The sequence below is a fragment of the Telmatherina bonti genome (genome assembly GCF_933228915.1).
Source record: "Telmatherina bonti genome assembly, chromosome: 7".
In the NCBI taxonomy this organism is placed as follows: Eukaryota; Metazoa; Chordata; class Actinopteri; order Atheriniformes; family Telmatherinidae; genus Telmatherina; species Telmatherina bonti.
In genome coordinates, this window is record NC_136625.1 from 8,955,826 (window position 1) to 8,983,651 (window position 27,826).

Genomic DNA, 27,826 nt, shown 5'->3' on the forward strand with positions numbered 1-27,826 from the left:
GTGTAGAACGTGATTTTAAAAGCTGCCTATTGGCAGTAAGATGACGGCACCATGAACGGTTCAGCAGGTAAATGGAAACCAATCATCTCAGACATATGTTGGACTGTCAGAACATAAATATGAGCCGTTTGTACAGTAAGAGCTCTGAACCAGCGGTTCCTATTTTGCATTTCCAGATGTGTGGATTTTATTTTCTCTCCTTATAAAAAACAAAGACAGTTTGTCAAAACATCTCTTCATGTCGAGTCTAGTTGGAGGAAAAAGATTCTTATGATGTAAAAACTGTTGATGTCAAGGTGGAAGCTGCGTGTCAGGATACCCAACGGCTCTCACAGGAGATGAGAAGCAACACGTGAGATTAACGGACACAAGGAGGGGAAGATGGAAAAGCTGTAAGGTGGAAAACAAAATACAAGAAGCTTAAATAGTGTCTGGCGCCATCTATCAGTCATGGTGGTTCTACTGGTGGTGAAATGGGAGATTAGAACAGGACAAACGGGACAAATCCTGTGGATCAGTTTGGTTGGAGTCAGTTCTGTCCTACAAAAAGCAAAATATTAAAACAGTTTAGCGAAGAATCCGGCGGCTGGAGCTCGCTTGGCAGGTGGTGTCCATCAAACCGGCTCCGTCTGCGAGCTTCACTTCTACAAGCATGAGGTGAAATTTCTCCAGATCATCTAAACAAAGCTGAGAGCTGAAGATAAGCATGTCGTCTGCTGCTGCAGGGAAGCAGCAGCTCATAAAAGCAGAGTTTCTAATGACAATCATTCAGTCAGGTAAGAAAAACGTGTGTATGCATATTTTACATTTCTTTTACATTTATTTACCATGAACACAAACAGAATCTAGATTTGGTCAATGAGGCATTAAAACATGATCGACGTGCCGTCTGGCTGGATCATACGTGTCATCCAGACTTACCGGAACAGACAGAGGATGGCGCTTCCTGTCGTGAGAGCGATCAGCGACAAACTGTGACCCAGAGTGTACAACGTCTTCACCACCACGTAGAAGACCAGCTGCAGACAGACAAACCACTGCTGTTTTACTCCCATCTTCTGTCTCTGCAGTCCAGCAGACACGTTTACACATATGAGAGCATAAACTTGCTTTAGACACACAACCATCGTCCCAAACTAAATGAACTAAATGGAGACCAAACTGAAGTTTTGCTTTTTGGAGACAGAAGATTAAAAATCAACCAGAAATCTGAGCGTCGTCCTGAACTCTGACGGGAACTTCAGCATCATCATCTGGCGGATGAAAAGACTGATGACTCAGCAGGATTTATCTTTATCAGACCAGACGACTGGAACGCTGTCCTTACAGGTCTCTCTAAAGTCCATCAGACCGCTGCAGATAGTTGCTGCTGATCCAGTTCTCACTGACACCAGAGAATGGATCCAGTCTTAACTGGTTTCTGAACCTGCTGTTGGTTTATAAAGCGCTGAATGGTTCAGAACTAAGATCCATGCAGGATCATCTGGTTTGTTATGAACCAACCGGATCCGCCAGGTCATCGGGACCAGGTCTACGCTCTGTTCCCAGACTCAGGTTTTCTGCTCCTCGCATGCAGAAAGCTGCAGGTCTGCTGGAACTCCCAGCTGCTTTGAATCGACGTTAAAATGTATTTGATTGTTTTCGCTGCACAATATCTCAACTAAAACATCTGGAAAACTGATCAGCTTTTTCTTTTATATTTCCAGGGCTGCTCATCAGGTTTTAATCCACTCATTCCTCCATAAATCAGGCTGCCAGTCTGGTTTCCACTGAAAATATTGTGTTTAGATAACATTTACATTTTCCACTGTGTTCCACCTGAATGTACTGAATCTGACACTTCCGTCGTCATCTCACGTCTCAGTTTTCTTCAGAATGAAAGATTATACATGCAGTGCTTGTAGTGGTGACAGATACTTTATTCATTACAGACAGAAGGCAGACATACAGGCCTCGACAGTGAAAGATTTCATATAAAAAGCTGTTTCTCTTCAGTTCTTCTACAACACATTGTTAAAGAGGAGAGAACTGTGTTAAAGCCACCTGGCTTCAGACCTTCAGAGAAGCTCAAACTGAGCATCAGATGAAGGAAAAGGAGAGATTAAAGTGATTCTTAACACAGTTGTTGGCGTTGGAGAGGAAGCCGTCTGGACAGAAGTGTCTTGTTGACGTCAGAGGAGAAGATGCAGACTGGTTTGAGATGAAAAGCTGCTGGAAGTAAAATAAGAACTGGTTCCAAACATCGCATGCAGGATCACATCTCTGAGTCCAACCTGGAAGCAGACGGGAAAATGCTGGAAAAATGTTCCCTCTTCTGATGAGACTTGATTTTCTTGTGTTTCTTGTAAAATATTAACAATCAGATGAAATATTAATCTGATACGAGCTGGATGCATGTGTGCAACATAAAGTGTGGACATTTCTGTCCCTGTGATGATGTGCTGTAATGATTCTGTTGATCCCCTGACATGATTACACACGCATGCTTTCACACTGCTTACAGTTACACTTTTTACTTTAAGCAGAGCGACTTATGAAACTTTAATAACAGAAGCAGGGGTTTCATATTGCATCATCTCAGCTGTTTGCTCTGCAGAAAGCCATGAAACGCTGGTTTGAAATGTGTGCGGCGGATGTTTGGACACATCTGAGTTTATGCAAAATCGTGACCTTTTCTTAGTGTTGCAGCACTGCTCATTTAGCTGGAGTTAAAGAACAAATTGCATCGACAGATTAGAGCATTACAGTGTCTCTACGATGCACATTTCAGTCTAATATATTTTAATATGCAAGTCCAGAAGGGCAAGAAATAATCCAGCATTTTCCACAAACTACTTCATTCGTTCTGTATTGATCCTCTCAGATCAGCCTCTGCCAGAAACAACAGAGGAAGCTCCGCCCCCTGTCCTGCAGGCTTCGTCTGATTGGTCAACTGTTAGGAGTAGTTCTACTGAGCAGTGAAGGTGGGCGTGGCTTTCCTCTCACGAACGTGCACAACCTAGAGAAGATGACCAATCACAGAATCCCACCCCCGGGACGTCACTCAAATTTCAAAGTACAAAAAAACTCTTCAAAACCAATTGTTTCCGTTGCCGTGGAAACCTCAAACAAGCATTTAGGTTTTAAAAAAACGGCGCCACTCATATGTCTGATGAGTGTTCAACACTATAACACTGTAGAAAGATCAGAAAACTAGAAATAGCATCACAGAGCCGCTTTAAAGAAAACAATCATGACTGTACATTATGAGTGTCAGCATTAGAATTTGATTGTTTTGTCCTGTTAAAGCGACAGGTCTGACTTCCAGTTTGAGTGGAAATGATTAGAGGGAGATGTAGAGCGACATGAAATGGCAAAATGAAATGAAAACACAACAGGACACATTGGCGACCTAAAACCAGCGGAACAAGCGATGAGGAGGAAGATGCTGTTTAACAGCAAAGAGCCAAAAACATGCAAAGTCCTTCATGTGAGGACAATTTCCAGACATTAAAGCATCTCTCAGCGCATAAATGTAGCTTATGGATTATTTCTCTACATAAAGAATCTTTTAAAAAGGTTGACCATAGATCCATAAGCAGTGTGGAAAACCATGTGCTGAAGGTGTGTGTGTGTGTGTGTGTGTGTGCATTCCTGCTCTACGTTTCCTCACACAAAGCTCCTCAAACAGAAGAAAAGGAAAACTTTTCATCAAGATTTCATTTTAAATGAAATGCAAAGCAGTTCTGCACTGAAAGAAAAACACTCCTTAAGTGACATGAAAGAGTGGAAAAGGAGCTTGTTTCCACACAGAACCAGCGAGGCGGGTTGCTTCCTACAGGAGACACATTCAGGACAATCTGCTTCTTTCTAGATGCTTCTCATCTTCAGTTGCAGAAAGAGATGATTGTAAGATGGAAGAAATGGTGCATCAGCCGACATCTTGCTTTCTGTATTAGCTTTACAACATTTACGCCGTAACATGTTCCACCGTTCCAACACGGTGGGGTTTTTAGTCAGTTACTTTCACAGTTTGGGAAAAAATGCAAATTGATTTTCAGTTTTCACAGTGTCTTCCCTCCTCCGCCTGTTTCCACATCTTTGTTTCCCTTCTGGATTTTCTTGGCGGGAAAAAACCAGCTGGAAGCTGCAGTTTTAGCAACAAGCGGACTGGAGTGTGACTGGTTGAAAACGCCTCGTACTCATCGCAGATTTAATTGTGATCTAATTATGAGCTTGTTTTGTTTTCCAGCTCAAAGCCATTATCGTGTCTGACAGATGAAGCAGGAACTGGACCAGGAAACAGGACAACGATCTGAAAAAATCCCAAACACAGCAGCATGTCTACCTCAGAAGAACTGTTCAGAAATACATAAATGATTAAATATATTATGTATTATTAAGTCATTGCTGAACAAAGTGACTGTTGATACTTCTCACATTATTTCTGAATTTTCTATGATTATTGTTAAACAGTGAGCTTTTCATGACGCTCCATGTGTGGAACATTTCAGAGGGTGTACTTACTTTAATGAATAAAATTTGATTTGATTTGAATGTAATTGCATTTCTACAGCATATTATTGGAAACAGACCTCATTTTAGTGGGGGAAAAAAAACTTTTTTAATTACTTTCACACCTTATTATACTCTGCCCTTCAGCCCACAGAAGTAGTTATGTTATAAAGCAAACCTAAAACATGAATTTGGGAATCTCAAATGAGCCAAAAAGCCAAAGCAAAGCGTTACCGGGGGACCTTTAGGATGATTACAAACTGGTCCAGAGAGGTGATTAATAAAGTTTAGCTCAATTTGAAATTGACATTTGAATCCAAACTACAATTTTAAAATCTGACATTTCATTTTAACATCTTGTGAATAACTTTAATTTTAATATCAGGTGAAATTTTTATAAAATACAATAAAAAGTACTGGAAAATGTAAGGTTTATTCTTTGATTTGAGAAAAAAAATAATTTTTTCCACTGGGATAAATAAAGTATCTGATTTGATTTGAATATGAGCTTTGTAAAAGGATCTACACAAATTTATATCACAATGAGGAAGTTTAGATATGACAGGAAGTAAACACATGATTGATTTCTGGTCTTTCTTCCATAATCAAAGCCCTTCGACAGAAAACATGTAGGATTTTTTACATTTTAAATGCATTGTGATGGCATTAATGATTAACTATTAACACAGCTTTTGGCACCATGAACCACAGATTGTGCTGTGAAACATAATTGTCATTTTGATCTACAGTTCAGAAGGAAAGACGCCATCAAAGACTAAATAAATACCTTTAAAAAAATTATTAATGTAAAAAACAGGTTATTGATACGGAATCTTTTCTAAAAATCCTCAGTATACAGGCACACACAGACAACAATCAGTCACAAATAGGCTCAACATTATTAAAAAGGTTAGTGTATCTATGACAACTTCATTCAGAGCAGCTGTCAATCACAGCGTCTCATCTGTCTAATAAAGATACAAGCCGACTGATCACTGAGTGCGGGAGCCGCTTCCCTGTAAAAAACACTCAGAGTGAAAGTTATTCTACTAATTCTAAGGCAACTTGAATCTCCCTGATGAATATTTAGGCCAGAAAAACATTCTGCTGGAAATGCAGAGCCTAAGTAAACAAAACAACAAAGAAAAACTCAACACAACTGTGAATTTACATGAATATTTCACAGATAAAGCTGCAGACGAAGAGAAAGAGCTGGAGAGTCGGCTTTTTATGCAGGCTTTCTTTTCTTCAAATGTCACCACATAAAACACGTTCGCTGCACTCTGCATGACGTTCTGCCCCGACTCCGGCATGCAGGCCCTTTCACATACATATATGTATGAAACCGCTTTGTTTCCATTATTTCCATTGGATTGTTTGTGTTGAAATAAACGTCTCCCTGTTTTACATCTGTGCTCTCGTTCCCTTTATGAGCCGAGGGACTGTCACACACACTTTTATACATTTAACTTGTAGTTATTACAGCCAGATTCCAGACTGCAAAGCGAGGCAGACACAACGTGTGTTTAAGTCAGAATCAGATGAATGAGAGTGTATGTAGAGCCTGCAGACAGCCAGGTGGTCTACCAGCAGGTGGGTGGAGGTCTTAAATGGAGCAGAAGGTGATGATGGTACCATGGCCTTCACACGTTTATTTTCTGAGGATATCAGGTGGTACCTGCCTCTCGCCCAGTGATTGTTGGGATCGGCTCCAGCTTCCTGTAACCCTGGATTGGACTAAGATGGATGCATAGACTGTATATAAAAGATGGGCGGAGCCTCCATGACGTCACCCTTAGGTTTCTGAAGAGCTAAATTGAAGCTCGGTGGGCGGTTCCTACCGTCGCCATGTTGACAGCATCATGCACGTCGTCTCGCCCGGAAAATACAAATATGAGGTGGCAAAGAGGTGGCAAAAGGTGGAGCTGAGAGGGGGGCAGATGTTTGACATTGAGCGAACTCCAAATTTTCTGTAGCTAAGAGCTAACCGAGCTAACCTCGAGATAACAGGAGCTAACCAGCTAACAGAGGTAAGCGGGCCTAAAGCTAAGTCACATTGTTAACCAGCTAAAAACCACGGTTGTTCTACGTTCTTTTGACTTGAAGTGGGAGATCGGGTACCTGTCAATCAAAAGGACACGCCCCTAAATATGCCGAACTTCAAGATTAAATTACTTTTAAACGGGCGAGTTAGAAAAAAATTTACTCCCCCCACAGTTGTCATGAAGGTAAACCTGACCTATAAACCGAAAATGGATTTTTGAACCAGGCTGTAAACATGCTTATTTCTGCTGTGAAGTTGGTCTTTTTAACATGGGAGTCTATGGGGATTTGCTCTGTTTTGGAGCCCCCAGTGGATGCAGGGGGAACTGCAGTTTTATGCGAATCTGCATAGGCTTCACTTTTAACTGCCGGAGGCTGCCGCTTGGATGGATGCTATCAGGCCCTGACATCACATAAACTTCTAGATATCTGGAGCATTATCACTTATAGTGTCAACAGTTTCTCAGAAACAGCAGCGTTCAACTAATGTACACTTTATATGATCTACATAGGTTTTCCATGCATTTATGTCCCAGGAGGTTGAAAATTCAGCCACAACATGTAGGATTTGTTTAGAAACTATGTGAAATCCATAATGAGTGATCGATGATAATGTCATTATTTATCACGTTTTCCAACTATAAAAGATCAGTCTATTTTGACCCATGATGTGTAATGATGTGTCCTGTCCAACCTTCCTCCAATCAGGAAGCTTAAATTGACTGTAATGTCCAATCAGGAGCAGCTAAAGATCAACAAGTGAGCAGAAAGCTCTTCATGAATCTGAAAAGAAGAAAAACTATTATGGCTTAAATAAAGATGTTGATGTTGAAAGCAGCTGATTGCAGTTGGTTTTGTGAACATAGCAGGTAAATAGTAGCATAAATAACTGCAAATGAGGAAAAAAAGTGGGAATATGTAGTTTCTTGAGTATGCAGATGATAAAAGATTTGCTCACTGTTGATCTGTGTTTTATTTCTGTTTGTATAAAATCTTGGGGTTTTTTATGTTTATGTTGTATCTATTGATACATTCATTTGACATCATTTTAGCCTTGAATTGGAAACAATGTCTGGAACTTTTCAGAAATGGAGCTGATTGCAATTTTCACCTTAACGCACGAGATGTCGCTTCATCCTAAACTGAACTTATCTGAATATTTTCTGATGCAAACTTTGGATCCTCTCAATATTCTGCTTTAATTCATTCCAAAATCTGCTTTTTTTTTTGTTGCATGTGACTAAAATGAAGCATCAAGCAGGCAAAAATAACGGGGGACTTGATAAAGAAATGCGGCACGTGGTTGTTCGGACCTTCACGGTTTCATCAGGACAGGAAAGACGTCGCTCGGGTTTCAGCTCGCATGTGATGCAATGAGGCCTTTGTGCTTTGAAGACTGCACAGCTCATTAAACTGTTTGTGCTGGAGGATGAAAAGAATGAAAAGAAGAGTTTTGTTTTGAGAACGCTGTAGTATTTGGCATGAATACCAGATCATTTCCTCTTTGAAAAGGAAACAGATGGAAATCTGACCCGAAATTCTCTCCCCGCCGGTATCTGCTCCTCCTCCTGGTCTGCATCTTTTGGAGAACATCTGACTGTCAAGCCAGGCTGACGAAGTCAAATTTACTCCAAGTACAAAAGAACAGCTGCAATTCTGTGTGTCAAATCCTAGTTATCAATGTCCCTCTTCACCTTACTTACCGTACCAATCAAAAGTTTGGACACGTCCTGAACGAGGACAGACGTCCGGACCCTCTGACTGGTGTCGCATCTGCTTTTCCAGTTCTGCTACAAATGACTATCAAACTCCTTCAAGATATAAATACCTTCCAATATAGAAACTGTATGACTACAAATGTAGAAAAAAAATCAATTGTTATGTTGTATAAAGTAAAGAATACATTAACCACCACATTTTAGACCACAGTCAGAGAGACTCATAATGCCAACTGGCTGCATTATTTTCATATCTACATACATACATATAAACACACATACATATGAACACACACACACACACACACACACACACACACACACACTCTGAGTCCGGCGAGTTAAATCACTTATATCACTTCTTTACGGATGTCACCACAGCAACGCATTAATCAGCAGGTTCAGATCAGCTGGCTTTAAACACGTGACTGACAGAGGTAAACATTAAAAAGTTCCTATACTTAAGTATATTTAGCAAGTTTTGTAAAAAAGAAATAAACATTTGTTATAAACGAATTAAACAACGAGGAGCCGTGCATCTCACGGTTTTAATGCTGACCGTCGTGGTGTTCTAGAGTTCGCACTGTGCATTAAAATCGTGTAATGCACAAACTGGACGAGCCATCTCCGCTGTCAAACATTAAACAACAAGGAGCCGTGCATTACACGGTTTTAATGCACAATGCGGACTCTAGAACGCCGCGACAGTCAGCATTAAAACCGTGTAATGCATGACTCCTTGCCGTTTAATGTTGTTTACTTATATAGTTTTTTGATTGTGTCATATCTGACCTCTTGTTCATAAATCATCATCTGCGCTTGGGTTGTATATCAGCGTTGTATGCTATAAAGGGTTTCCTAAAATCCTGATTTTCAGCAGAGCTGATTCGGGTTTGTGCCTTATGCTTTTTTTTTATGGATCAGAACCTGTTTTAGAAAACGATCCCCAATAAGAGCAAGTCCAGCAGAGTACAACTGTAGCACCCTGCATACTATTGTGCATACTATCATTAACGTGTCACTCAAAGAAAAACCTACTGGCCAGATGTGATATGTTGCTCATGATGATGTAATAGCAGCGACAGCTTGTCCAGTTTGTGCCAGATGTATCAGCACTGGTTTTTCAGGGATAGTCATCTCCCTGATCAATGAGTTCCGGTACTTCAAACCTGAAAAAAAATTCACTATTGAACCCTAAGAAACGGCCTCCCCTTCACCATGGCTTTCACATCAGCTATGAGAAACACATCCAACAACGAGAGCAGGGCTGAAATAAACATAAATGCAGCTTTAAATTCAGTCTGGTACCTTCTAGAATTTCTGTGACAAGAACCTCAGTGATTATTCTGGGTATATACTGGTGAAATAGTGAAAGAAATCCATTTTTCCACTTTTTTAAATCAAAGCTTTGCCATCATTTTGTGCATGAATGTGTGAAAATATGTGACATATGATAAATGTTTAGGCAGCTCTTTCTGGGACTTTTAAAGCCGATTTCCTGTTTAATAAAAGCCTTTGAACCCAAAGACAACAGAAGCTGGAATCTAGTTTTATAAACCTGAGAAAGCAGCATCCAAGTCTTCTTTATATAGTTTGTAAGTCAGATTTGCATTCATACATCTTTTATCTGCAGCTGCAGCCAATGCTACGAAATGAGCACATAAAACCCATTTAGCTTCCAGTATGACGTTAGCATGTGCATGCTAGTTAGTTGCTGTATAAGCTTTAAATGGAGTTCAAACGACGTCTCTTCGGCTGCACCATCATTTTTCCTCTTTTCAGGTTTCAGTGAGGAGCAGAAGATACTGTCTTATCTTCTTCCAGTCATGAAGCGTTGTTGATCCACTTAGTCTTCTCACTTCTGTCCATCAGTCAGTAAAACCCACCAGTGGGTGCACTGGTTCCAATATAAACATTTTCCCAGACATCTTTTCTCTCTCATTCAGGTCTATATGTAATCTGAACAGGTATACCTGTAACAATGGTCTGTGGGAACTAAACACCACCTTTCTTTTCTCCTTTGTCGAACAAAGCCAATAAAGACTGATGGCTGTGATCAGCCAGTGTGGCGTTGACCTGAATGTGTGTCTGATCTGAACTCAGCTTGCCCATTGAGAAGCCAGGTCCACAGAAACGGAGGTGAGAGAGAGGAGCTGGCAGTTGTACAAGGACAATTCAGAGTCAGATGTGACCTGAAATGAACCACGGCACTGAAAGCAGAGCGCAGCGCCAATTATCACAACACAGGCCGGGAAGGGCCAGAAAAGGCCAGAAAGGGCCAAAAAAAGGCCAAACAATTCAACACCAGGAACTCTTCTTCCGCTTCCTCTGTGTTTGATTTAGGAAACCACTTTGTATGTAAGAAATATTATTTGGAACAGTTGGGATGCAGCAAATATCTGATCAACTAAATTGTGTTTTTTATTATTTCTTAAATATTTGCAATTCTTCCAGTGTTTTGCACACAAAAGAGCAATTCCTCTTAATCACTCTGCTCCTTATCTTCTACGTAGAAACATATGACAGTATTGGCACCATTAACATAGTTCTCTTCTTTCTGCAGGTCTTCCTGGATAAAAGTTGCAGTGCATGGTGGTGTCTTCTGTCCTCTCCACCCCAACCGGTCCAGGCAGATGGCTGCCCTCCCTGAGTCTGGTTCTGCTGGAGGCTTTTCCTTCCTGTTAAAAAGGAGTTTTTCCTTTCCACTGTTGTCTTGTGTAGCTCAGAATGGGGGATTGGATCAGGATTTGATGTAATCTGTTGATTTTCCCTTGACCAGGCTGTTTGGTATGAATTAGCTTGAACTGATTCAGTCTGTGAAGCACAGAGATGACGTTGTGAAATGGCGTGATACAAATAAACTGAATTGAAATGAATTATCTTCATCAAATTCAAGACCAGCTGTTTTATTTAAATACAAAATAAGTTTTATTATTTCATATGTGTAATTTGGAAGATCAAAGGATGTTTTAACCCTTTAAAATCCTGTAATTATTTTGCTTAAAATGGGTTTTTGTGGTGAAATATTGGGAATGTTGAAACAGCACCATTTCTGTTGCAGCATAATCTGCTACTGCAGTACATTTACCCCAACAGAATGTGAAGCAACCTCACTGAAGAAGTTAAACATGCCTTTTGTAACTTAACAGGTTATTTAAAGGTATAGTAGGTAATCTTGCTCAGAGACTTTTTTTTTTTTTTACTCTGGGTTAAGTGGTTCCTCATCCTAATAGTAGTCTATATATTCTGTACAACAACAAGAAATATGGTTAAAACCCTCAGTTTATTGTAAACCTGTAAAAACTCTGACCAATCCAAACGTTTGGACCAAAATGAAGTTGTTCATTTCTAATATTTCATAAGCTTCTTCTCACAGCTCCCCTCCTCCCCCTCCAGCAGCACAAACCTGATAACCACACCTTGCATATAAACAGCATGTTGGGATGAAAATACAAAGTAATAAAGAAGAAACTCAGAAGGCAAATATGGCTGAGAAAATGCAGGAAGGATTCCCCGACCCGGCTTTGTTTATTTGCCTCCTCCCGCTAAACAGCCGAGAAAGAGAAAATCATTGGTGGAAAAAGCTGCAAATAAAAAACCTTGGATCACGCAAGGAGCACAACCAAAGGGGGAGGAGCCAAAACAGGGCGCCACTTCCACATCTTGCCAGCTCCCCAACATTACCGACCCCAGCTTTAAACTACAGATAAATTTGTTGCCAGATAGCAGACCGCATATGAGATGGTTGCATTCTCTGGCTTCACCACTAGATGGCAGTAATTACGGCAAAGTGATGCTTTAAGCTCAGGGCTGTTGAGTGGTTTTCTCTCATTTCTGTAGAATTCCCATTCCTTCTGTTTGAGCCAGAACTTTGGAAGCAGGAGAGTTAACACACATGGGTTATGTGATACCACTTTGAGGCCTTCTGTACACCTGTTGTCCAACACAACTTACTTCAATACTTCAATAAATGTTGGATCCCGTCCCTGCATTCACACTTTGTATATTTGTAGTTAAATGGACATAATGATCTGAAACCCAACAGAACATGTAAATAATGCACCCTGAAGACCTCTGTGGAGAACATTTATGTTCTGTCTGACTTAATATATTCTTTCATGTTTCAAAATGTGGTCTAGCAAGTGCTACAACAGACGAATAGGTCAACTGTCTGACCTTTCAGAAAATCTGACACATTGATTATACAGTCTCTGACAACATGTAATGATAACACTAACACTCTTGTTGAAGAGTGAAGGCAAATGGTGTCATTAAACGATGCAAAAACCAGACAGACCAGCTCGCTCGCCTGCATCACACCACCTCTGGGCATATCGACCCTTTAAAGATGCAGCCTCTAACCACAACCCAGTGTTAATTAACAATCCACCCTGCAGGCTTTATCAATTACAAGCCACTAATGGTCCATGTGGTGTTACAGCTTCCTGTGCCACACAGAAAGCCCAGAGGAAATGAGTGTGTACTGTACCTTGTCCTGGCTCGTGTCCGACCCACACACACTGCTTATGTTTGGAAAAACCTCCGACCAACCAGCTGTCGTGCAGTTCCTGCTAATGTTACCTGTGGAAGAGAAGAGAAAGGAACAGAATCTCACTCCAGAGCAGCTGGGATGCAGCGACATCGCAGCGTTCATCCTCTTCCAGTGGAGAAGAAAAGGTTTATTTTGCTTCTCTACAAGTCTTTATAGCCCCAAGACGAGTACAAGGACAGAAAAAAACCCAGTTTTTCCCATCAGGTTAAAGTCTTATTCACCACAGCTCAAGACTGGTTCCCATTAAAACCATTAGAGAAGTATCCCAAACTTTTGGGTGGTAGTTAATACCAGGACATTGCAATATGATAATATACTGTATTTCCTCAAGTCTGAAAATGAGATAATGAACAACAGAACATGAAAATATCCCATACTGAATAAAAACAGCTTGTCCTGTTTATCACTGATGCAAACTTGATCATTTTAATGTAAATATATGACATTTTACAATATTCTTCAGTGAGTAGCATCAGAAAACTCACTAATGTCCAGTGAAGTGACTAATTGCAGATCTTCACTCATGCATAGACTAGAAAACAGCTTTAACTAGGTTAACTACATGTTAACTAACATCTGTGGATTTTGTGCACAGATGTCAGATCCCGACACACCGTGTCAATCACGCTGAGGTCTGGACTTTACTGGACCTTTGCAACACCTTCATGCTGATGAGGATCTGTGCTCTTCAGGACGGTTTTCCTGCTGAATAAACCCGTTTTAGCTTCTGGTTGTAGAATATTTTGTGCACTCAGAGGAGTTTGTGGTCCTCTTAGTGACTGCAGGTCTTGTGGCTGCAAACCAAGTCAAAATCCTCATCCCTCCACCTCTGTGCTTAACAGCTGGTGTGATGTGCTTGTGTTGGTTTACAGAAATGCAAACATCTCCTCTCAGTTGTGTTTTTGTTCCAGAAGTGTTGGGGTTTGTTCAGAAGCAGCTATGTGAGCCGAAGCTTTGCTTTCATGTTGTCTCCTGCAACCTTTCCAAACAAGTCTAGTCTTCTTCTAACTGCACTGATGAGCTTTAACATGTAAAATACTGAGGCCTGTGGAGAGTCTGAGATACTGAGCACTTAAATTTTTATAAGTATTATACAGTCTGACCTTTGGCTGAACCTGTTGGCGCATCCAGCCCTGGGACAGAAATGCTTCAGACAAACAGGATAAACTGCTTGCATAGAGCTGCCAACACTGATGAGGGCTGAATAAAGTGTCATTTAACTGGCAGTAGCACATCCATGATAGAAAATAAATATAGATGCAGTCGCAGACATTAGACCATAATGTTTACCAGAGTTTCGTGTTCATTTCTGGTCTAAATAAAGGTTTATTTGTTTAGAAGAAAACTTGTAAACACCTGCCCCTCTCCACACATCACCTTCCATTTGGTGCCCAAAGTAACACCGCATGAAACCCAATGAAAACATGATGCTGTGTCACCAGTTATTCCCCAACACTAAATAAGAAGTTCATCTGAATGTCAGCTTAATCCCACCATCATCATCATGTCTGAAGTTTCCTTCTGGGCCTCCTCCAAGTTTTACATGAAGTGCTTCAACATTCCTGCAGCTCTTTAGAGTGAAGTGATAAATGTCAGCTCCTCATGGAGGCCTTGTGGCATTTAGCTGCAGGATGCTTGTTTCCGTTAAAACACAACTGGAACATTATCTGTCTCTAGACTGCCACTAAGTACGAGTCTCTTCCACAAGTCTGCAGGCAAACATCACGGCAATCTTTTCAGCTGGTTTCTGAGGGTCTAACTTGTCACTGATTTCAGTTCAGTCCTTGAACCTGATCCGTTTCAGAGGAATGTTATATGGAAAAAAAAGCACAGTAACAGTCTGCTTGCTGTGTTTTGCCAAATATTTTCTTTGCCAAGAGGGAGCTTTATTAATGTAGAAGAAAGGAAGCTTTGTGGATGTGAGGCTGTTACTGAAGTATTATTCTTGATTTAAATAAACAGGAATTTGATCCACTGTTTGAGTCATTTAACTAGATAATTAGAAAAGGCAGCAAATCTATCAGATAAACCCGTGTTGTGGCAACGCAGCTGAAAACGTGGCAACGAACCATTTCTGATTGGAGCTTTAGACACTTTGTTAGCCCAACCTGCTACAAAGACACAATTTGTTCCAGTTTATTTGGTTCCAGCTACAAACGGATGTCACATATAACCCAGTTTGACAGACCAGTAATAATAATGTTGCACCAACACGGAGATTACAAAAGAGCCACCAGCTGAAAATCTGGCAAAGTGGGGTGTGTCCTCATCGAAAACGAGGAAACGTGTCGGTCGGAACGACGTTCTGCAGCAGAACGGGATCGGGAGCAAAGGAACAGCAGCTGCTTGTTTGGGGTGGTAGAGAACCAGATATTTACTGGGACATTCAACACACCAAACTACTTCCACCAACCCTTCTGCTCGGCTGCACCTCCTGGATGCACCATGACGCACCACCCCCTCAGTTCAAACTGGCCTATCACAGCAGAGTGCTAAAAAAATAATCAACGTAACATGTTGTGACGTATTCCACTCATTTACACAAATCACAAAAACAATTCAAACAATCTTAGAAAATAAACCGTATGTCCTCAGTAGTCAACTTCTACCTCTAATCACATCCACTAAAGACTGGAAGAAACCCACACACACACCCTGCAGGAGAGCAGATCTGTTGGCAGAAAACACAAAGAAAATGGAACGATTGACATTCATAGACATACAGAAGAAACTGAACGACTGCCTATAATTCATCTTCCCATTAAAAAGGCTGCAAAGCTCCGGAGGGAGCTAACGGTTCCTCACAACGTGCTTAAAAATAAAATCCTTCAAAAACCTGAGATGCATCTGAGTCTTCAGTTGATGCATTTAAGACACTATTAAGGAAGGAAATATGGGGGGGAAAAAAAAAAAAAGTTTAATGATGAAGCCTTCTGATGAATCCTCACCAGAACCTGGACCTCAACTTTCCTGAAGAGGAGTGGGATCATCTTCATAAAGAACAATAAAAAGGCTTGGAAAGTCCTTCAAGCAGCCTGGAGAACTCATCCTGAAGACTACTTAACCTTTTCATGCATAAATTAGTAAAAACAACACAATTGGGTTTTTTTTTTTTTTTTTTTTAAATACAGTATTTTACCTCTACAGACATATGCAACGATACTTTATTTTATTGATTTATCATGATTTATTTGAATGTATTCTATAAAATGTTTATAATTATATTGTGCAAATCTTCTATAGAATTTAACTATCAATTTCTTTTCCTATTTATCGCAAAAGCAAACTTGTGTAATTACATTTTGTTCAATTATATCACATATGTATTTATTCTCCAGTGAGTGGAAACGTATTGGATGACTCGCTAACATCCACTGAAGTGGTTTATTTACCAAAATATCCTCCTCATTCATAACCATGCAAAAAAAACAACTCGTAAATAGGTGTCCACTATACGGCCACCATGCATGAAAGGGTTAAAGTAATAAAAGCAAACCTTGTCTAAGAGAACTCTTGAAGAACAAAGATACCAAACATCTTGACTTTTATAACCTTGATGAGTTATCTTTACATCTACAGCTCGGTGGAAGAGGTTAAATTCTCTGACGGAGTATTTCTGGTTTCCCAAAGTGACTCCGACTGTCCGCACCGCCTGCTGATCATATACAGCAGATAATGAGGTCTGTGTGAAGCCCATCTATCATTTTACTGGTCACCTTCACCAGCCTGCTTATCTTTATGGAGACCTTGGTTGCAGCTTTTCCAGAAAAAGAGAAACTTTGATGCATTTTGGCTGCTTTTTTTTTTTTTTTTTTTTTTTTTTAACTATCTAAAATTAAAAATCACTTCACATTCAGTAAAAACTGCATGTTTGGAAATAAATCTTGACCTTCACCCAAAGTTCTTCACATCATATGACTGTGTGACAGTTTGCTCAGTCCTGTCATCCACCATACTGATACCAGTTAGTGATGGTAATCCATCAAATAGCTGGTTGTGAACTGGTTTTCACTTTGTGTACAATTTAAACTGGACAACAGAGGATGGAAAAATGTTGCCTGATCAGACCAATCAAACTTCCAGCTGCTATATTCAGATTTTTGGCACGAGCCAACCCCGTGCTAGTAAGGTGGGCCTGATAAAGTGGCCGAGTGTGTTTGAGTGTGTTTCATATCCTGCTAGAAGAATTTGCGGTGCATCATGTGAAATGAACCAACATTTCTGTTGCCACAATCAGAGGAGTCTGCTCACTAGTGATGTATCCGTCTCCGTGGCTGAGGGTCAAAAATTCCCACAGAACAGAACAGTTTTCCACAGAAACCTCTAACATTATCACCGTGAACAAAGATCCACTTCACTGAATCAGAGTATCCTGCTGGATTGAGGTAAACTTAAAATGCAACCAGTCAGTGTATAAAGCAGTGTAAAAACGCTTTAAAAAAAATAAAATAAAAAACTAGGGATGCACTGATCCACTTTTAGGGAGTTCTGAGCCTTCACAGAAACATGAAATGTGAACATCTGCAGATACCGATATTTGCCGATACCAAATCTGTTTATGTGAACATTATTGTGACTATGGTTATTATTGCTGTTATAACTGTGTAAGATTTCATTAGGTTGTAATAAATTATCCAGACTGCATAAAAAAATGACATTTTTTCCTTATAAAACTGCATTCTTTTTCACAAAAAGAAAAAAAAATACATGTCAAAAAACACAAAGCAAACAAAAACAAATCAAATCACGCCTACCTGTTTCAAAAGCACATATCTTTGTTGTAATAAAGAATAAAAAAAATATGTTCATAGTGTCTTTTTCATTGTCTTTTGCATATATTTCTTGAAAAAAAGCACAAACAAAAATTTATTTACAGTTTTTCTTTGAAAATTTTTACTGAGTAAGATCAGGGCTGCATTCAACCTTTAATTTCATAGTGAGCTACATGACTAGATCTTGCTGCTCCGCCCCCCCTTTGCATCTTTTACTTAGCCTGCATACTGATTAGTCTCATGGACGAACAGAGCGATAATCTCTTCGTTAAAGAATAGCTCAAACAGTTTCCCTTCAGACACATCGCCTTCTAAATGTGGCCCTGCAAGTTCACCAACAGTGAACTGTGTTACTGTATTTTGGCGCATTCATGCACCGGCAGCTCTCTAGCGTTTGCAAAAATCAGGCGCACGAATGCGCCGGCAGTGTGTTGAAGGTGAAGATACATCACCAATACAGATATAACTAGAAAATCGCTCTTTATGCAGAAGAGCAAATGTGAATGCCCTTTTATGCTGAATGATTGATACATAATTGCATAAGCATTTGGAGAAGCAGCACAGCTATCCAACTTGATTTATTACGGCACCGCATTGGGATTCAAACCCACAAAATCTGAAGAGTCAATTCCTTTAACCACTACACCAGCACAGGTCTCAGTCGTATCTTGCAGAACCATTGGAATGGGAATGGGTTTTTTTTTTTTTAAACTTCCTTTAGTGTGGAATTGGCAAAAGAGCTGAAGACTTAAATGTGTAAAGTAGCACACAATCAGCAGAACTGCAAAAAGATGTGAAAGGTTGAACTGCTGTCAAGAAGCTAAAGATAATTTTAAATGGTTTGTAAATACAACTAAAATTCCTAAGTCAGTAGTTAAACTACACTAATCATTGGAGATAATCATTTAGAACTGCTTGTGCAATCAGTTAAAGACTATTGTTCAACGTGAGTAATGTTTCGTTTGAAGAAGTGACCTGAATGGTGCAGAAAGAGTAGCGTGCCAAAGTTTGGCGGAATAATAATAAAAATGGCCAAACAGGATCTCAATAATATGAATGCCTCATGGGCATAAAACAAAGATAAAACACATCCGCGCTGGCTTAACTAGTGTGGTATCGGGTATTGATTGAGGTATCGGAACACTTAATGCCAAGTACGAGTACACATGCTTGGTATTGAGGCGATACAGATACTGGTAATGGTATCAGTGCATCCTTAAAATGAACCTTGTTAGAATTAAAACCACATCACACACATCCAAACATTCTGCGTCGTCCAAGTTTCACGTTTCCGTTCCAGCACTAAGTACAGAATGCGTGTATTTAAGCTGTTCTTTAGTCTGGTTGTTGCTGCTGGAAGCAGCTGCTTCTGAATCTTTGTCCTACTTTTGGTTGAACTTTTACAGTTCAGAGAGCGGAGGCAGGATGAGAAGTGCTGGAAAAGAAAAAAAAAAAAAGCTCAAGACGCGAGTCCTGAGCTTTTCTGAGACAAGAAAAACAACAGTTCTTCAACGATCTTCTGAGTCATGTCAATGACCTTGTGGAGCAAGGTCCTCTGAACTGCTGGTGAGACACACACACACACACACTTACAGCATGTCACCATTCTTTCTATGCAGTAACTAGAAAAGGACTCCGGGCTCTGGGTGTCGTTGATCCTGATACCTCCCAGGAAGTGCAGCCTTCATGCTCCAGGTCAATGTCTCCTCCGTGTGGACTCCCAGGAAGTGGAAGTCTTCTACCTCCTCCACACAGCGCCCCCTGGTGATTACTGCTGGAATGTCTGTTCTTTTTCCTCCTGAAAATCATCATCAGCTTTTTGGTCTTCAGGGTGTTGAGCAGACTATTCTCCCTGCACCACCTCGTCCCAGTACAGGCTGGTTTATACTGGTACGGCGTCTGCATCAGGTCAGTGGCGGTAAGCAGTACCAGGAAGATAGCAGAGCAGCTGCCTGCTATAAAACGGCTATTCAGAACCAGAACCGACTGTTCTCTGGGTCTGAAAGACCTAGTGGTCATTTGAAAAAATGTTTTTGACTTTGCCATTTTAAAAGCAGGATGTGACTCTAAAGTGTTTATATACAGCTTAAAGCTATAGTAGGTAATGTTGCTCAGATAATGTTTGTTGCGTTAAAGTCTTTAAAGTAGAAAAAACCAGGAAAATATTCATAACTAACTATTTGGAGTTCAATAAATCTTAAAAAAATCAGTTATTTGTCAATATAATTCTAAACAGTGATTTCTTCCTTTTAAATCTCTAGTTTGTAATGTTGCTCAGAGACATGTTCCTCTGGGTGAAGTGGTTCTTCGTCCTGATAGTAGTCTATACATTCTGTAATCATGAACAATAAGAAATGTTAGACCCCTCAGTTTACTGGAAATCTGTAAAAACTCTGACCAATCCAAACATTCGGACCCAAATGAAGTTGTTCATTTCTTATATTCTGTAAGCTTCTTCTCCCGGCTCCCCTCCTCCCCCTCCAGCAGTGCATACCTGATAGTCACACCCTGCATATAAATATCATGTTAGGATGGAAATACAAAGTAGAAGAAGAAACTCGTAAGGCAAACATGGCTGAGAAAATGCAGGAAGGATTTCTGTTTATTTGCCTCCTCCAGCTAAACAGCTAAGAAAGAGAAAATCGTTGGTGGAAAAAGCTGCGAATGAAAAAGCTTGGATCACACAAGGAGCAAAACCAGAGGGGGAGGGGCCAAGACAGGGGGAGGGGCCAAGACAGGGCGCCACCTTCACATCCTGCTAGCTCCCCAACATGACCTACCCCAGCTTTAACAATATGAAGTATGAATCCGTTAAAGCCCAAGCGGAGCTGGATTTTGCATATGCATACATGTGAACACACAAACACAATACAATAGTTCACTTTTGGAAAGATATTGAACATGTATTTTTATGATGAATTAAAAGCCTTGTTCCAATTTGTGTATTTTTCGGGTCCTGATGGTTCTGGGAAAGAAGCCATTAGAATGACTGCTGGAGCGAGCGTGACTGGCTGATAGTCACTGAGGCTGGAAATGTGTGGTTTCCTTCAGGATTGTGGTGAAGATGGAATGATGTCGACAGCCGGCGAGTCGACACAAACTTATCAGCATGTTCAGGAATGCCATCGGGTCCAGCAGCCTCCCTCAGCCCGACAGCCTGCAGCATCCTCCTGACCTCACATTTCTCAGCTGCAAGGATGGAGCTGCTTGTAGGTCGTGTGATGTCACCAACATCTCAAGGGGGTCAAATGTGGCGTTTTAGTCTTTGAGCAACATGTCAGACACGAGGGCTGATCCAGCAGGCGACAGATGGGGGAAAATCGTGCCCCCCCCCATCTGAAAATCTGACCCCTCGGCCAGTGGATGCTAAAGCAGAAGAGCTGAATGTTTCGCTTCCATCGACGCAGTTTTATACATTTTATTTACAATGTGGTCTCTACTGGATTTTAACGCTCTTCTCTCCACAAGCCATGTTGTTAAGCAAAAAGAAGTAGAAGAACAAAATTTCTTCATAACACTGAACACACAATCCCAAAGTTAGTTCAATAAAAGTGAAGCAAAGTAAAAAAGCAGTTTTTACACAAATCCAACAGCAAAATGCAGTGAGCTCAGTTCCTACCAAATGTTTTTTTCTCTCTCCTTTTCTGCTAAAAGCCTCATTAATTTCTTGTTTTTCAGCTCTTTCACTGCATCACCAGAAGATATTCAGTAACCTGGAGATCAGCGCCCTGCTGATGCTAAATGCTGATCTTGCACAACAAGACAACTATTTCAGGTAAAATTACCAATTACTCCGGTGCTTTGGATCTGCCCCAGAGAGATGGGGGGTGGTCAGACAGCGCTGGCTCTGTGAACGCCGCTGGGTGCTTACTAATGTTCAGTCATCAACGTAAAGCAGAGCGGAAACCCAAACTGCCCTCTGGTCGCTGGCTGGAAAATGCGACGGGATCAGGAGGGAAGCTACTGACCGAACAGACAAGGCGAGAAGTTGGGGTGATTCATGGGACACAAGGACAGAAGGCTTTGTGCACGTCAGACCAGCTGACTGGCTGTAGCACAACTCTAAATAGTGTGAAGGTTACTTCAACACATTCAAAACCAGAGTTACACCCAGTCCACAGCAAGAACTGTATCTTCAGTAAAGCCATGAGGCGCTCAGCTCTGATTTATGTGAAAGTTTTAAAGGTTTTACGTTAACATGTAATATTGGTTCTTGTATATGAGGTATTTAGCAGGTCCATCCTCACCATTTCTGTATTTGGAGGGTGATCAGTTATCAGGTCTGCTGGTCTGGAGCATGCAGACCTGTCGATAACGGGAAGGTGGTTTTAGAGGTTTTAGACAGGTTATTTTTGCAGCCACTGAACCTGAACACCTCGTAGTTACTGAAGTCACAATGATGTCCTCCACAGATCAAAGTAATCCAGAGTCCAATGTCTGACGGTCTGGAACTGGGTCATGCCATGAGACCAAACAGCAGCTAAACTCCAACAGAATGACTGGAAAGAGTCAAGGTGTTGTAGCGTCCCAAACTTCAACCCGATTTAAAGCAAATCTAAATGCTTCCAACCTTTAACCTCTGGGCTTCTGACTCATTGTAATGGCACATTGATATTTATTAAGCTCATTTCTGCAGCTGCCTTTGCCCTGCAGCATCCTGAGGCTGAGAAATCACACTTCACACCTTTCTTTTTCCAGCCCGGAGCATCGTGTTGCATTATGTTTTGCTTTAGAAATGCAAGATGATATCATATGAGGTGGTAAGAGGAAAAGAGAGAGAGAAATGGACAGAGCAAAAAATAAGGCAAGTGTCAACTTCGGATTGACTTTGACTGACAGGAGAGAGCTCAGAGAAGAGACAGGATGCAAGACATGATAAATGATGGAATTCAAGACTCCAGAGTGAGAAAATCTGCCAAAGTGCAGAGCTGCACATTAATGCTGCAAACCTGAACAGAAGATTGGACCAAACTTCTCCAACAACCAAGTGAGACACCTCTAACATCGCAGAGACAATGATCACTTCAAAAGACGAGTCTACAAGCTAATCAGTTTGCTGTTTACTGTTTCTGCACTTTGGCTTAGTTTTTATTAAACAAATTGCAGACCATATTGTATCATACCACACCGTGCAACATCTAAATAAATCTCGACCTAGAAATGAATCAGTGATTGCTTTTCATCAAGTCTTAATTTGTTATAATAAAAACATTACAAATGAACATATTAGCTGCATATGTACAAAGTCATGTATGAGTACTTGCACAACTGAGTGAATGAGAAACTGTAAAGCATTTTGTGGAAGATGTACAGAGATTAAAAAAGGTGCTAATATGAGTGATTCTATTTCACATGGCTTTTAATCCCTTTTTAATGATGCAGGAAAGACAATGGGCATTTAAAAAGCCCAGATGATGGGAAGCCCGGCTTTCCTGGAGTTTATTCTCTTCTTTTCTTCTTTGAAGTTCGAGGGTAAAAGCAATTTCCTCCAGAGTGAATGGAGTTAATTATCTTTTCAGGGAAGGTTGCTTTAGAGCTAACATTTCACAATTGTCTTTTTAATTGCAGCTTTCCAGCTTGTTTAATATACGTCCAACTTTAACAGAAACCATCAGGAATAATTAGATGCGGTGCTGTAAAGGAAAGACTTTTGTTTTAGGTCTCAGAATAAATATCTCAGACCTTTATTTGAAAGATTTGACCAAAGAAAGATGTACAGTTATCTTCCAAACCTAATTTACGTTCCCTTCTCCAAGGGGTCGGAAACTCGGTTTAATTAGGGAAATGAAACAGTTTAATCCTACAAAAAAATAAGTTTCTGTCATTGTTTTGCTTGGTATAGATGCTTCCGATTCCTCACAAGTTTGCCTTATGTTGAGTTATTATTCACTGAATTAAGCCTGTTATGGAGGTAAAGTATATAAAAAAAAAGTTATGGGTTCAATATAAACCATGGACTAAAATTTAAGTTTGTGAAAAATATGTGAAAAGCCATAAATATTCATCTTTGTGAAGAAAATTAGACATTCTGTTGCAGATATCCACATAGGTGCAAAGAGAAAAGATGCAGACACAGATCTTAAACCAGTTTTTTTTTTACACTTTTATAAGATTGGATTATGACAAATCAAACTGTCCAATCACAGAACAGATGGCTTGCCATTCTACTGAAAGCTCTTCAAGGGGAGCACCATTGATTAAAAACCTAAATATTTCAATTTGTCAGTCTGTGACTTATTTATATTGGAACCTTTTATTTTCTGGACCACTAATTGTGTCGATAAAAAAAACAATGACGTGGTTTTAAACAACAGAAGACACAGACCAACAGCAAAAGACTCCAGTTAAACCTCTGATCCAACCGGGTCTGTAGATTTAGATTTTTAGCTCAACTTGCTCCACACAGTTAAACGCTGACAGAAAACTACCAAGGCAATAACACTCCAACATTTAAATAAGTTGTCTGATGTGACATCAAATATAAAAAGATGAACAACTTAGAGTTAGTGGAGCAGAAGTTAGGAATCAAGAGAGCAACTCAGGAAATGTTCGAAACCATCAGCAGCTTGTAAATCATCTGACCAGAGTATGAAAACAGACGGCTCCGTTCCTCCACTTCATTACAATGATCAAGACATTTGTCATGAGCAATCAATGCTTTTCTTTGCCAGGCTCCCTGATCCACACATGAAGCAGATCAGAACACACAGACAATGTTTCCTTTCAGCCTCCTTTCCAGTGATAGATGTCCATAAACCTCTCCAGCCATCATTCAGTTTTCTTTGCCACTTAGTCCAACTAAGGGTCGCAGGAAAGCTGGAGTCTATACCAGTAATCAATGGGAGAGAGGCAGGGTACACCCTGGACAGGTCGCCAGTCCACAGCAGGGCCAGTAACCAATGCTTGCTTAATAAATCATAGCTTACCGTTTCTGCCAAAAATGGTCTTGAGTACGCGAGGACAGGGGATGGTGACGATCTCTCCAAACTCTGCCCGCTCCCAGCACGCTATGTTGTCCCACGCTCCATCGCATCCCGGCTCTGTCAAAACCGAGAGTCGCTTTGTAAGTAAGATGCTGACACTGAAAATGAGACATAAAAGACTGATTTCACCATAAAATCTGATGGAATTGATAAATGTTAACTGTTTTGTTTTGGGTTTTTTTGGTTTTTTTTTTAAAAGGTGAAATACTTGTCTACTCATTAATGGTCATATCCTGCCATGCTTCACATTCACATGTATGAATCTCATTTATCTCAGCACAGCCTGCAGAATCTCACTTGGTTAAAGACGCCTACACTGCAAGTCAGCTCACTTTGGCGGAACAATCTTACCCTGTGACAACGCTTCAGAAGCATTACAATCATCTGCAAGGGGTCCCGTTACAAACCTTTAACAAGGTGCAACCACTGCTGTTAATCGGTGCTGACTGTACCCACTTGATCACCCCCACAGAGCCCCTCAGAGCTGGTCCTAGAGGTGGACCAGCAGCGGTTCATACAGCACTGGGATGGGCTCTCCAGGGTCCAGATGGGTTTTCCTCTTCTGCCTCGGCGTGTTTCTACACCTCCATTAGGCCAGAGCCAGAGGACTTATACAGACATGTTGAACGTCTCTGGCAGCTGGATGTGCTACCATTCTGTAACGAACGGTTAATAGTGAGATCCCTGCTTGATCACGAAGCCATTAACATCCTTGAGTCTGGTACAGAAAGAGTACTGGTCGGTAGTATCCTTCGATATGCTACACCGTTGCTTCGGGCTAAGGGTGTACCACCATTAAAAGCTACACACGAGGCAGTCATGCCGATGCTCCGCAGCACAGAGCGGCGGCTGCTTAAGGATCCTGTCCTGGCCGAGAAGTATGAAGCAGAGATCCAAAAGCTCATTAGTGGAGGATGCGTCACTAAGCTCAGTAAAGAGGAAGTGGATGCATCAGATGAATCCTGGTTTATACCACACCATCTCGTTCATCATAATGGTAAATCCCGCCTCGTCTTTGACTGCTCCTTTGCCCACAAGGGTCTGTCCCTGCATGACCAACTTCTTTCAGGCCCAACACTTGGATCGTCACTCATTGGGGTTCTCCTGCGCTTCCGACAGTACACAGTAGCCATCAGTGGAGACATTCGAGCAATGTTTCACCAAGTGCATCTCGTCCCATGGGACAAGCCACTGTTGCGGTTTGTCTGGAGAAACCTCAGACGAGAAGACCCACCTGACGTCTATCAATGGTGCGTGCTGCCATTCGGAACTACAAGCAGTCCCTGCTGCGCAACATTTGCATTGCAGAAGCACGTCAGAGATCATGACCTGGTTCATGGAGACATCGTGAGATCAGTGGAGAAATCCTTCTATGTAGACAATTGTCTACAGAGTCTCCCTTCACTGGAAGGTGCTAAAGATCTCATAGACCGAATGAGACAATGTCTAGCCACTGGGGGTTTTGAGATCAGACAATGGGCGAGTAATTTTCCCACGGCCGTGTCACATCTGCCATCCTCAGCTCGAGCAGAGAGTGCAGAACAGTGGCTGGCGGAGAAGTGCACGGACCCACAAGAGCCTGCGCTAGGTTTGCGATGGCATTGTCCAACTGATCGGCTTGGCTTTAAGCCTGCATCTACAGAGGGCAAAACTCCAACCATGCGCTACATATACAAGATGCTAGCCCGCCAGTATGATCCTCTAGGAATCATCATCCCATACACCACGTGTGCCAAAGTTCTCGTCCAGAAACTCTGGTCCAAGAAGAGAGGCTGGGACGACCCAAATTTACCTCCTGAGATCCTTGAAGCCTGGTCAAGGTGGGAGGAAGAACTCCCTGGGCTGGTGAACATAACCGTCCCACGGACATATGTACCGTTAAAGGCAGCTACAGAAGCCGCAAGCTACACGCTTCATGTCTTCTGCGATGCTTCCGAGCAAGCATATGGTTCCGTAGCTTACCTCACTTCCGAGGTCTGTGGCCTGACTCACGTTTCATTTGTCATGGCAAGGTCAAGGGTGGCTCCTAGACGTCAACAGTCAATGCCGCGGCTTGAGCTTTGTGCGGCGCTGACGGGAGCCCAGTTGTCTTCGCTGATACACCAGGAGCTCACTCTAAACATCACTCAGACCTACCTCTGGACCGATTCTACCACCGTCCTAGCATGGCTGACATCAGAGTCGTGCAGGTTTAAGGTCTTTGTGGGCACAAGAGTTTCTGAGATCCAAGACTTGACAGCCAAGCAAACCTGGAGATATGTGGATACGAGCAATAATCCAGCTGACAATCTCACACGGGGAAGGACATTGACTGAACTGGTTCCCCCGAACCGATGGCTCCAGGGACCACAGTTCTTGTATGGTCCTATGAGTGAGTGGCCGTCTCTCCCAGATCCTGAAGAGGGGGAAGGCACCAATGAGCTCAAGCACGCTGCCATCTGTGGGTTCACCCAGTTGAGTCCGACACGACTCATACCTGACATCACCAAATTTGGTAGCTGGATGGAACTGGTTCAAGCGACTCAGAGGTTGCTTCATGGGGCGGCTACTGGTCCCTCTGAGTCAGAGCTGCACCCTCAGGATGCAGAAGTCTTTCTGCTTAAAGCAAGCCAAGAAGATTGCTTCCCGGAGGAGGTTAAGTGTCTCAAAAGAGGGAGACCAGTACCATCGAGCAGTAAGCTCAGAATGCTGGCACCAGAGTGGGACCAGTCACTGGGTCTCATCCGGGTCGGCGGGCGTCTCAGACGCATGATCTCCTCTGAGTTCGAGGAAGTCCATCCCATTGTTTTAGATCCCAGCCACCTGGTGACAAAGCTTATTGTCAAGGACATGGATGCACGGCTGCTTCACCCAGGACCTGACAGAGTTTTCGCAGAGATCAGGCGGAAATATTGGATCCTGCGTGGGAGGCAGGCAGTGAAGGGACATCAGAGGACTTGTACGGAATGCCGGAAGTGGAGGGGTGTACCAGTGGTTCCCAGGATGGCAGACTTACCTCCAGCTCGTCTGCGGCTCCTGAAGCCACCGTTCTTTTCCACCGGTTTGGACCATATGTTGTGAAGGGGTAACGTCGTAGTGAGAAGCGCTGGGGAATAACCTTTAAATGTCTTACAACCCGGTGTGTGCATCTGGACCTCCTGACAAGTCTTGATGCTGACGCCTTCCTCTTGGCAATGAGGAGATTTATTGCACGCAGAGGAACCCCCTACGAGATCCTCTCTGATCAGGGGACAAATTTTCGGGGAGCGGAACGGGAGCTCGCTG

General features: G+C 41.7%; 1 protein-coding gene across 1 annotated transcript in view; it reads right to left on the bottom strand.

The window, feature by feature from the left end:
* LOC306758881 (vasoactive intestinal polypeptide receptor 2-like) overlaps nt 1–27,826 on the bottom strand; it is a gene marked incomplete at both ends in the record, with an annotated part of 85,323 nt that overhangs the window by 15,094 nt on the left and 42,403 nt on the right. The window contains 3 exons of the mRNA XM_079244307.1: nt 922–1,019; nt 12,745–12,836; nt 24,506–24,619. Of these exons, the coding sequence (XP_079100433.1) occupies nt 922–1,019; nt 12,745–12,836; nt 24,506–24,619 (304 nt within the window). The remainder of the gene's footprint in view (nt 1–921; nt 1,020–12,744; nt 12,837–24,505; nt 24,620–27,826) is intronic.